This window comes from Monodelphis domestica, chromosome 2, assembly GCF_027887165.1.
Source record: "Monodelphis domestica isolate mMonDom1 chromosome 2, mMonDom1.pri, whole genome shotgun sequence".
Taxonomy (NCBI): domain Eukaryota; kingdom Metazoa; phylum Chordata; class Mammalia; order Didelphimorphia; family Didelphidae; genus Monodelphis; species Monodelphis domestica.
This window is the reverse complement of record NC_077228.1, coordinates 295,360,174-295,373,100: the sequence shown is the minus strand read 5'-3', so window position 1 is coordinate 295,373,100 and position 12,927 is coordinate 295,360,174. Positions and strand designations below refer to the sequence as shown.

Sequence of the window (12,927 nt, the reverse complement as noted above, 5' to 3'; positions counted from 1 at the left end):
TCTGTTTTCTGTCTTATTGATAACAAGGAAGTTGGTTAATGAAATTTGGAATTTGAAACTTTGGAATAAAATCTAGTTTATAGTTGTACATACTTCTTTATTTGAAATAGTAATTGAAGGAAATAAATCTGAAACTTATGCATGAGCATAGTTATATTGTAAGAGGAGCTATCATCTTAGAACTTTAGTTTCCCCAAAACTACTAATTTAAAATGAAATGAAATGCTAAAAGCAAATGTATTTCCTTTTAAAAAAAATGCTAATAATTTTATTCAGCTATGAAAATGTTATTTTGTCCACCTATATAAGTCTGTAGAGCATTAAATTAAGTATGAAACAACAAAGGCAGATAATGGCTTATTCCTTGTCCATTTCTGATTGAATCTCATTGGGAAAAGGTGAGTAGTGAGATAATATTTGTTATGAAAATGATGACATTTTCATCATCTATTTGAATGAAAAAGACTTTGTTTATAATGCGCCCTTTAAGTGGCAGATTAAGCATTTATTTTAGTGCATTACTATTTCTGATTTACTTATAGTGAGAAAATCAACATAGGACCTATACAGTTAATTGATTTTGTCCTGGAATTGCTTTAGTCATGATTCTCTTAGTTCGAAATTTAGCTGACCTGTAATGGGGTTAAGTTCAGAAATCCAGTTCTCTTGCTAACCACTAGTATATTCTTGCCTCAAGGAATTTTGCAAACCTTGAGGGATGCCGTTGGACATAAGGGAGTCTGACCTCTTATCTTTAAATCACCAAGCTATCCTTCAGGATGTCTGGTTTGCTATCTCTAAAATGCACACTGGACTTAAATAATGAACATTTCTTAGTCATAGCAGGGAAAGGAAGGAGTTCATTCCTAAACTCCAAGCAGTCATATTGTTCCCCTTGTAGCCAGTCATGTTGTCTTCAATTCCTTGATGTCACCTACCTTGATTTCTTTGTACTCCCTAAAATATATAAAAGGGGAGCTGTTCTTTTGCTTGGGGTCTTTGGCAGAAATAGAGGCAAGTCACTGGACCATCTTATTCTCAGGTTACTGACCCTAATAAATAAAATATAATGTTATTTGAAGAAATGTGTCTCACTTTATCTGTTTGTTAAATTTCACTCATGATGATAGGTATCTTAGTAATATTGCATGAATTTCTTAAAATGTTACTGTAGTTGTACATTTGTTGACTTTCAACTTTCTGAACCACTCAGCCATGGCAGTAGCATGAAGCAAGAGAAGCATTGCTGAACTTGAAGTCAGCAAAGAATTGGATTCAAATCCTACCTGTCACATTCTGGCTGTGTGACTTTGGACAAGTCACTTGATTTCTAATCAAAGGCAATTTTGGGGAGCATTAATTACAGATTTATGAAGAATATAAAGAACAAATGCTCTACTACATTGTTAAAACAATATCTTTATTGGATGTTCCTTACAGAAATTAAATTATAGGTCTGACACAAAGATAAAGGTTTAATAATAAAAGTTATTGCTTATGTAGTATTTTAAAGTTTTCAAAGTGCTTTATAGACATTGTGCCATTTAACAAATTTACTTTCCATCCTGTCTCTTATTTTTGTCTTTCTTAATGGGTAAATTGACTTGTGAATGTCATTTTGTATATAGATTAGTATAGAATCACTGCACTTGGTAACAGGACACTTCAAAAAATGCATTCTAAGAAACCTATTAGTGAAAAGTTATGAAAAATACATTTGTAGTTTTACTTAGTTTTATATGACATATAAATTAGTGGTTCATTAATACCAAGTAATATTGCACATTTATCAAGGAAACAAATTATTGTCCTAGTAGAGTAAGAAGGCTTTTTTCAAAATTTTATATATTTCTTCTTCCTGTTTTATATACTGTATGTTAAATGAACTGGAAAGTTAACATGTGTCAAATTTTTGTAAGGTGAATTATACTTTAGTTGTATGAAAGAAATTATTTAATAAGAACCTGTTATAAAATGGAGATTCCTTTTATAATGCGAATAAACTTTTTAAATGTGTATGAGTTAGCATTTTCATATGTTGTACTTAAATAAGTCAAATATTCTTGTCTTAGTTTTACTTCATATTAATCTGAAATAACAATTTAAATATTGTTTTTATTTATTATGAGAATATTATAATATATGTAGAATAAGCATTTTTTCATTGCATGCCATCTACATAAGTAAACTTTGGTACATTTGTTATTTTTTTCAGATTATCTTTTTTCTGGGGAATCGGAATGAATTTTTATATGGAAATAGCGAAAATGAGAGCAGGGAGAAGACTCTGGGCACATTTAGTAGAGAAAATGTTTCAGCCCCAAAATACCAAATCTCTTCTTTTACGGGCACATTGTCAGACTTCAGGATGGTCACTTACTGAGCAGGTTGTGTGTGTGTGTGTGTTTTTAAAATTTATTTTGAAATCTTTTAATGTATATCGTATTGATAAAAATTTTTTTTTTATAATTTATGTTTTTATCTAATACTTCAAAACTTTATTGTTTCCTTTTAAAAATAAATTTTATTTAGGTTTTATTTAGGTTGCCTTTAATTTTTAAAGTCATTTTCATGTTTGTTTGGGGATCTCTTTTCAGTATAAATATTCATGGCCATATATTTCCTACTGTAATTGATTATGTTGTCTTATTAACATTCACTTTAGTATAACTTTTTAAAAATTCTATGATTTATTCTTTTACCTACTCATTTTTGAAAGATACTTTCATTTTTTAGTTTCCATTTAGTCTCTACATTTTTTATTCATGTTTCCTTTATTATAATATATATTATGCTCTGATTTATAAAGGATGTTCCCAGCATTTCTGCCTTCATTTATGAGTTCTTTGTGTTATAGCATATGTTTAAATCCCATAGGCCACTAGACTTATTCTTTAATGCCCTTATTCATAAGGCTCTGGAGGTCTAGCATATAGAATTTTCCTAATGTATTCAGGTTTGTTAATTGTTCATTCTGTGTGTAGAACATTAAGGTTTTTTAGAAATAATGTCTTACTATCTAAATATATATATTTTTTAAATTGTAGTTATGTCTTATTTTTTCCCCAAGAATTTTGTTGCTATGCCATTTGTGTGTGTGTTTTTCCCCCTTCCCTGGACCCATAATTTAATCAGACACCTGATATTGAGGAGATTTCCTTTCCTAATACATATAGTGACTCATACATTGTAGTTTAAATTTTTTATAGTGTGTATTTTCATAAGGCTTTTTATGTTAAAACCCCCAAATTCTTCTTTGATTTATCATCAATATTTAGCAAAAATAGTCTATTACAGGTCTTTATATGTATTATCTTATCTGAACATGACAAAGCAATGTCATTATGGTAAATGGAAACAATTGAAGCAATTGACTTCCAGATCATTTTCTTTTCCATATTGCTTGCCAGACTTGGGGGAGAAACAAATAAATCCCGAGAACTTTTTTTTTTAAATGTTGTTTAAATTTGTTGGGTTTTTTTATACCCTATTTTTTTTTTAAGCTTTCAGCATTGTATTTTACCATTCTCATGAATAAAATGTGCACCCTCTTGTGGTTGAGAATATAAGCTTGACTGTTCTATGATGGTTCATGTTAAATGGTGATTAACCTGCCACTAATATGAAGTTATGGTCAAGAAACATTAACGTGAATATAATCTAATTATATCAACTATTCAAAATTTGTCATTGAAAGCTTTCAGAACCTTTGTCATATAAAAGAAAAACATTTTTTAAATTATAGAAAGAGGAATTGTTAGGAATTTTTTACCTTTTAGACTATAATGCTTTAGTTTCAATAAGTTTAATCCTTTTTGAACTTTTCTACTCTCCATGCTTTCATGATATATAGATCCATGCTTGACCTAGAGTTTGGAAGACCCGAGTTCAAATCTAACCTCAGATTCTTAACTAGCTTTCTGACCTTGGCAAGTCACTTAACTTTTATTTGTCTTAATTTTCCCTTTTGTACAATGTAAAATACCTTCCAGGATTGTTGCAACTATAATTATTATATTTGTAGAGCACTTTTTAAATGTTAAAGTGCTATTTAAATGCTAGCTATGATCTTATCATTATTTGTGTGGGATTTAATAAACATAAGGTAAGTAAACATATAAAGCATATTGAATGGGGGGTGTCAGTGTCTTTTCTCTAACATTGAGATCATCATATGGCAGGAAATTTGTGATTCCATGTAGTAGAGGTGAGGCATGAGTATATTGTAGACATTGAGAAATATATGTCTAAAAGGACAGAAGTAGAAGAAAGAATGCTATGTTTGTAAGTGTTGTAACGTGGACATTTCAAGCAAGAAGAAACTGGTAGATATGTGAGTTTTTTCATCTGTATTAAGAGGTGATAGATTTTGTCCAACAGAGATTATCTCGTTCATTCATAGAGTCACACAAGTTGGTAGCAAAGTCAGGACTGTCATTATTTTCTGTCCCTTGATTTGTAGTAGTCCAGTTTAATAAACATCAGTTGAGTTTATTACATATCTTTGATATGGTAGGCATGATTTTCCTGAAATTGAAGAATTGATCATTTATTTGAGGTTTAACAACTAGAAATAATCTAAGACTATGCACAAACATTTATAAATCAAATTAGTCTGTATAAATTAAATTCACATTTATAGCATGATAGAGAAAGTGACAAGATAAGAAAAATTGAATGCAGACTATTAATTCTAATTCCTCTGCTTCTACTGATTAGTTTTTGATCTGAGATAATTCCCTATGATTGAGAATTAATGTCCTGTAAGTGCAATATGTATTACTTTATCCTTAATTATATAATAGATGAAACATAGGCATGAAAATAGTATCATAATGGAATAGTGTATTGTCTAGTTAAAGATGTTCTTATTTTTAAAAATTTCTTTAGGATCCTTACAATAATATTATTCGCACCACAGTGGAAGCAATGGCGGCAGTGTTTGGAGGGACTCAGTCCTTGCATACAAATTCATTTGATGAAGCCTTGGGTTTGCCAACAGTAAAAAGTGCTCGAATTGCTAGAAATACTCAGATCATAATTCAAGAAGAATCTGGGATTCCCAAAGTAGCTGATCCATGGGGAGGTTCATATATGATGGAATCACTCACAAATGAAGTCTATAATGCTGCTTTGAAAGTAAGTTTCTTCTTTTGTTTTGTTACTTTGCAACAGTTTAAGTCTTTAACTTTGCACACTCTTCTATATTGAAATAAATTAGTAAAAAAGAATCATTAGAATTACTTTTTTTGGTATTTAAAAGAGTAAATTATATTTTTCTTCTATGAGTATTTGTTTACAATTATTTGATATGCCACTTTGACTATTTTTGTTGCATCTTGATAGTCACTTCTCAGCAAATGTGCTTCCCCTCAGGATCTTAAAATACTTTTCCATAAAAAATATTTAAGCAAAACTGAAATATAATGATAACTAGTGATAGTACATATAACTTTCTCCCTTTTTTTAGTTTAATGATTCTTAAGAGAAAGGATATTTAATTTTAATAATAGGAACTTATAATTTGCTCTTATATTCAACTTAAGTTTTAAAATCTTTTAGTATTGTATTCATTTAAATTTTTGAAGTCATCATGCCCTCATGTTCTTTAATAGTTCATGTATTACTTCCTAAGTCTATCTGAATTCTTTATATTGATCATGCTTTATGGTACAGTAATGTTCCACTGTATTCATACCCCACTATTCTAGCCATTTATCATTTTTTCATATAATTTCTAGCATCAATTGCTAGAAATATTTTGCTATGAATACAAAACCTTCCTTTCTATCATTTTCCTCCTTGGGATATAAGACCAGCTCTAGTAGTCAAGAGATATTAACAAAGTAGTATTTCTTCTCACAGAATCTCCAGTTGTTTCAGAACTTTTAGGTGATCTCTAGTTTTTATCCAGTCAGAGACACATTTATATCTTCCTATAGTTCCTTCAATGTTAATTTTTCCAACTTTCACCATCTGTGCTAATTTAATAGGTATGAAGTTATACTTCAGAATTATTTGAATTTGAAATTATCTGATTATTATTTTGAATACTTTCAAAATAATTCATTTTTGAAAAAATATTTTAAACTATCTTCATCAGAAGAAGGACTAGATGAAGAAAGTTAGATATATAGAACATCTTTGAAATTTTTTAATTAAGTATATATTTAGAAAGAAAGGAAACTTAAAGATAATATATACTTAGGTTTGTGTACAATCCTCTTCTGTTGTACTATGTATATGAAAAAATCTATTTGTTTTAATATTTGTTGGAATTAGGTAGAATAATAAACAATTTTTAAAATGAAGAAAACTCCACATACTTCAAGTACTTGTCATTTGGGGTAACTTTGGAAAGAATTTATTTATTTAGTAACATGATTAAATAATTTGGTAAGATGGGAATTTTTTATTATTTTAAATAATATTTGTATTTTAAAAGTTTTATCCAATCATTTTGATTGCCTCATGGCTTAAAAAAGGTAGACCAATTAAAAATTAAAAATATTAGTTTGTATCTTAATATTTGGCCAATTATCTTTAAGGGTTCTCTGTTATATTAAAATGCAAGCAGCTTTCCCAATATGTTGTACATAATGAATGTTTAATCAGTATTTGTTGGAGGCAATGCTTTTTGTATTCCTTTAAAATTACTAAGTTAGGAGTATTTTAAACTTCAGTTTCAGGAACCAAACTTAAAATGATTGGATAAGTTATGCAAATTTCAGCATTTTGGGCAATTTGTCCCAAATATGAGTGATTTTAAAAATGATAGTAATATCTTTATGCAAGAGATAATTAGGACTAAAAATATAAAAGATATGGTAAAAATGACAACTCTTCACAAACAAAACAAATATTTGATAAATGTTGACTACAAAATAGTTTTATTATATATTTCTAAATATTCTTAATTGAGGTTGTTGCCTTTTTAGCTTATTAATGAAATTGAAGAAATGGGTGGAATGGCCAAAGCTGTAGCTGAAGGAATCCCTAAACTTCGAATTGAAGAATGTGCTGCTCGGAGACAAGCCAGAATAGATTCTGGTATGATGAAATGGAGAAAAAAATTATATATGGAGTCTTTTTGGCTTTTAGGGAGAACATATCTACTAGTTTTCCATTTTGATACATCATCATCTGTTCTTTGCATTTCAGACACACCACTATTATTATTGTCTTTGATTTGATTTAATTTATTTTTTATTGGTCTTGAAAAATTCCTTATCCCCCACTAAATCCTTCCATGGAAGAAAGAAAAATAGTTAAGCAAAAGTAACTATCAACACTAGCTGGATTTGCAAAGGTCTTTTCATAGCAGCATCAGAGGATGTTATATAGTTGTATGAGAAGAAGTAAGTGTTTTTGATTATTTGTTGTTTAGAACCAAGATTAACTGTTGGAATTAATCTCACTTTTGGGTGCCTTTTAGTATTATTTAAATTATTATAGGCATCAGGTATATTTTTTCCCTGGTTATGGATGAAAAATTCTGTATGTTATATTTTTAGCCAGTGTCTTATCAGATGTCATTTATTAATACATAAGTATTCTTGCTTGGAGCAAGATATACAAATAGATAATTTCTAGCTACTTGAAATTTTCCTGAATGTAAGTAATTTTTTCATTACATTTTTTGTGAGGCAAAAACAAATTTCTGCAGTAAGAGTAAAACAAAATATAAAATTGAGTTTCAGGGAATTTTAGTTTGCTAAACAGAATAATTGAAATGTCAATATAGGTGCACCATTGTGGAAATATCTTTCTGAAACCACTTCTCATTTCTTTAACTTCTCTCTCTAAAGGTAGTGCTCTTGGTCTGCTCAAAGGTAGAAAAAGAGTCTTTTCTCTCATTTTAATTAAACAAAGATATTTCCTCTCTTTTGATCAGATCAAAGTAATCAAAAAGGTCAAAGAGTGACTTCTTTTGATATGGTTCCTTAGAAAAGAAGAGATACATTTTTTAATTGTTTGGTATGGTCTTATGGTGGGCACATCCATTTCCAGCAAGGGTTTCTCTTCCTCTTTCTCTTCTCTACCTCCTCTGGCTTCAGGGCTTCCAAAATCCATCAAGGAGGTTTGGTTATTCACAACAGTTGGATAAGATGTGAATCAGTGACTTTGTTGCTTCTGATGAGATGGAGGACTACCAGGCTTTATTGCCTAGTCTCTATGCCCTTTTAGACTCTTGGCACTGTTATTTGACCTATTAAGTAGATTCTGGACTAATGGAACTTCCCACCCACCTTGCTAGACTTACCAGAAGCTAAACATTTTTTTAAATCTTTACCATTTAGAATGTGAACTCCTTGAGAGCAAAGTTCTACTTTTTCTATTTATGTCCCCTATACTTAATACTGTGTAGTTAGAATCCACTTTCCAGGCTCTTCCTCCCCAAACTCTTCCTACCTCATATCCTATTTTGCTTCCTTCCGTATGTTGGGGGACCAAGAAAGCTCTGGGGGTTGGTGTTATGGTGGAACGCTGTCTTGAACAGGAGCTCTGGTGCCTGCAGTGCACTTGAGGCTCAAGGCTTGGGGGCTTAGGCGGCTTGGCAGGCCTTGGATTTCAGCTTCCTGATTAAGCTTAGGGTATTTTAGTTATGTGATGTTTTCTGTCTCCTTCCTACATTTCCCTCTGTTTACTTTATCTCTGTTTTGATTAAAGCTTAATTGTTAAAAGCTACTAACAGACTTGTGATGAGAATAATTTTATGAACAGCGACCACATTCTTTTTTTTTTAATTTTATAACATTGTATTTGATCATTTCCAAGCATTATTCATTAAAGACAAAGATCATTTTCTTTTCCTTCCCCCCCACCCCCCATAGCTGACGCGTGATTTCACTGGGTATCACATGTATTCTTGATTCGAACCCATTGCCATGTTGTTAATATTTGCATTAGAGTGTTCTTTTAGAGTCTCTCCTCTGTCATGTCCCCTCAACCGCTGTAGTCGGGCAGTTGCTTTTCCTCGGTGTTTCTACTCCCACAGTTTATCCTCTGCTTATGAATAGTGTTTTTTCTCCTAGATCCCTGCAGATTGTTCAGGGATGTTACACTGCCACTAATGGAGAAGTCCATTACGTTCGATTATACCACAGTGTATCAATCTCTGTGTACAATGTTCTCCTGGTTCTGCATCACTTCCTGGAGGTCTTTCCAGTCTCCATGGAATTCCTCCACTTTATTATTCCTTTTAGTACAATAGTATTCCATCACCAACATATACCACCAAACGAGGGCGTCCCCTCGTTTTCCAATTTTTGGTCACCACAAAGAGCACAGCTATGAATATTCTTGTACAAGTCTTTTTCTCCATTATCTCTTTGGGGTACAGACCCAGCAGTGCTATGGCTGGATCAAAGGGTAGACATTCTTTTGTTGCCCTTTGAGCATAGTTCCAAATTGCCCTCCAAAATGGTTGGATTAGTTAATAACACCACTAGCAATGCATTTGTGTCCCGGTTTTGCCACATCTCTTCCAACATTTATCCCTTTCCTTTACTGTTATATTGGCCAATATGATAAGTGTGAGGTGGTACCTGAGAGTTGTTTTAATTTGCATCTCTCTGATTATAAGAGATTTAGAACACTTTTTCATGTGCTTATTAATAGTTTTGATTTCTTTATCTGAAAACTGCCTATCCATGTCCCTTGCCCATTTATCAATTGGAGAATGGCTTGATTTTTTTGTACATTTGATTTAGTTCTTTGTAAATTTGAGTAATTAAACCTTTGTCAGAGGTTTCTATGAAGATTTTTTCCCAATTTGTTGTTTCCCTTCTGATTTTAGTTACATTGGTTTTATTTGTACAGAAGCTTTTTAATTTGATGTAGTCAAAATTATTATTTTACATTTTGTGATTCTTTCTATGCCTTGCTTGGTTTTAAAGTCTTTCCCCTCCCAAAGGTCTGACATGTATACTATTCTGTGTTTCCCCAATTTACTTATGGTTTCCTTCTTTATATTTAAGTCATTCACCCATTTTGAATTTATCTTGGTGTAGGGTGTGGGGTGTTGATCAATTCCTAATCTCTCCCACACTGTCTTCCAATTTTCCCAGCAGTTTTTATCGAATAGTGGATTTTTGTCCCAAAAGCTGGCATCTTTGGGTTTATCGTATACTGTCTTGCTGAGGTTGCTTGCCCCCAGTCTATTCTACTGATCCTCCTTTCTGTTTCTTAGCCAGTACCAAATTGTTTTGATGACTGCTGCTTTGTAATATAGTTTAAGGTCTGGAACTGTAAGGCCCCCATCATTTGTGGTTTTTTTTTTTTATTATTTCCCTGGATATCCTTGATCTTTTGTTATTCCAAATGAACTTTGTTATGTTTTTTCTAAATCAGTAAAGAAATTTTTTGGGAGTTCAATGGGTATGGCACTAAATAGATAAATAAGTTTGGGTAGGATGGTCATTTTTATTATGTTGGCTCGTCCTATCCATGATCAGTTAATGTTTTTCCAATTGCTCAAGTCTAGTTTTAGTTGTTTGGAGAGTGTTTTGTAGTTGTGTTCATATAGTTTCTGTGTTTGTCTCGGGAGATAGATTCCTAGGAATTTTATTTTGTCTAAGGTGATTTTGAATAGGATTTCTCTTTCTAGTTTTTGCTGCTGCGCTGTGTTGGAGATATATAGAAATGCTGATGACTTATGTGGGTTTATTTTGTATCCTGCAACTTTGCTAAAGTTGTTGATTATTTCAGTTAGCTTTTTGGTTGAATCTCTAGGATTCTTTAAGTAGACTATCATATCATCTGCAAGGAGCGATAACTTGGTCTCCTCCTTGCCTATTTTGATGCCTTCAATTCCTTTATCTTCTCTAATTGCTACTGCTAGTGTTTCTAGTACAGTGTCAAATAATAGAGGTGATAATGGGCATCCTTGTTTCACTCCTGATCTTATTGGGAATGCATGTAGTTTATCCCCATTGCAGATGATATTAGCTGATGGTTTTAGATATATACTGTTTATTATTTTTAGGAATGACCCTTCTATTCCTATGCTTTCTAGTGTTTTTAATAGGAATGGGTGTTGTATTTTATCCAAGGCTTTTTCTGCGTCTATTGAGATAATCATGTGGTTCTTGTTGGTTTGCTTGTTGATGTAGTCAGTTATGTGGATGGTTTTCCTAATATTGAACCAGCCCTGCATCCCTGGTATAAATCCTACTCGATCATGGTGGATGACCCTTCTTGCTGGAGTCTTTTTGCTAGTATCCTATTTAAGATTTTTGCATCTATGTTCATTAGGGAGATTGGTCTATAGTTTTCTTTCTCTGATTTTGACCTGCCTGGTTTTGGAATCAGTACCATGTTTGTGTCATAAAAGGAGTTTGGTAGAACTCCCTCTTTGCTTATTATGTCAAATAGTTTGTATAGTATTGGGATTAACTGTTCTCTGAATGTTTGATAGAATTCACTGGTGAATCCATCAGGCCCTGGGGATTTTTTCTTAGGAAGTTCTTTGATGGCTTGTTGGATTTCATTTTCTGATATGGGATTATTTAAGAATTTTATTTCTTCTTCTGTTAGTCTAGGCAGTTTGTATTTTTGTATATATTCATCCATATCACCTAAATTGGTGTATTTATTGCCATATAATTGGGCAAAGTAATTTTTAATGATTGCCTTAATTTCCTCTTCATCGGAGGTGCTGTCCCCCTTTTCATCTTTGATGCTGTTAATTTGCTTTTCTTCCTTCCTTTTTTAAATTAGATTGACCAGTACTTTGTCTATTTTGTTTGTTTTTTCAAAGTACCAGCTTCTTGTCTTATTTATTAAATTAATAGTTCTATCACTTTCTATTTTATTAATTTCTCCCTTAATTTTTAGGATTTCTAGTTTGGTTTTCTGCTGGGTTTTAATTTGATTGCTTTTGAGTTTTTTTATTTGCATTTCCAATTGCTTGATCTCTGCTCTCCCTAGTTTGTTAATATATGCACTCAGGAATATGAATTTTCCTCTGATTACTGCTTTGGCTGCATCCCAAAAGGTTTGAAAGGATGTCTCGCCATTGTCATTTTCCTCGATGAAATTATTAATTGTTTTTATGACTTCTCTAACTAAACGATTTTGGAGTATCATATTGTTTAATTTCCAATTAGTTTTTGATTTGGTTTTCCATGTACCATTACTGATCATTATTTTTATTGCCTTGTGATCTAAAAAGGCTGCATTCATTATTTCTGCTTTTCTGCATTTGTGTGCCATGTTTCTGTGACCTAATGTATGGTCAATTTTTGTGAATGTGCCATGTGGTGCTGAGAAGAAAGTGTATTCCTTTTTATCCCTATTTATTTTTCTCCATATGTCTATTAATTCTAATTTTTCTAAAATTTAATTCACTTCTTTTACCTCTTTCTTATTTATTTTTTGATTTGATTTATCTAAATTTGATAATGGTTGGTTCAATTCTCCCACTAATATAGTTTTACTGTCTATTTCTTCCTTCAATTCTCCTAGTTTCTCCATTAGAAATTTGGGTGCTATATTATTTGGTGCATACATGTTGATTAGTGATATTTCCTCATTATCTAAAGTCCCTTTTAACAAAATATAATTACCTTCCCTATCCCTTTTGATCAGGTCTATTTTTGCTTTGGCTTTATCAGATATCATGATTGTCACTCCTGCCTTCTTTCTGTCAGTTGAGGGCCAGAAGGTCTTACTCCATCCTTTAATTCTGACCTTGTGGGTGTCTACCCGCCTCATGTGTGTTTCTTGAAGACAACATATGGTAGGGTTTTGGATTCTAATCCATTCTGCTATTCGTCTAAGTTTTATGGGTGAATTTATCCCATTCATGTTCAAAGTTATGACTGTCACTTGTGGACTCCCTGGCATTTTGATATCCTTCACTAATTCTAACCTTTCTTCATCAGCTCTACCTTTTAGTCCAGTGATTTACTTTAAATCAGTCCC

The 12,927-nt window shown here is 31.9% G+C and overlaps 1 protein-coding gene across 3 annotated transcripts in view; it reads left to right on the top strand.

The window, feature by feature from the left end:
• MMUT (methylmalonyl-CoA mutase) overlaps positions 1-12,927 on the top strand; it is a 42,135-nt gene that overhangs the window by 11,682 nt on the left and 17,526 nt on the right. For all 3 annotated transcript variants that reach the window (XM_056818379.1, XM_056818380.1, XM_001363650.5), the window contains 3 exons: positions 2,216-2,387; positions 4,891-5,139; positions 6,939-7,050. In XM_056818379.1, the coding sequence (XP_056674357.1) occupies positions 2,216-2,387; positions 4,891-5,139; positions 6,939-7,050 (533 nt within the window). The remainder of the gene's footprint in view (positions 1-2,215; positions 2,388-4,890; positions 5,140-6,938; positions 7,051-12,927) is intronic.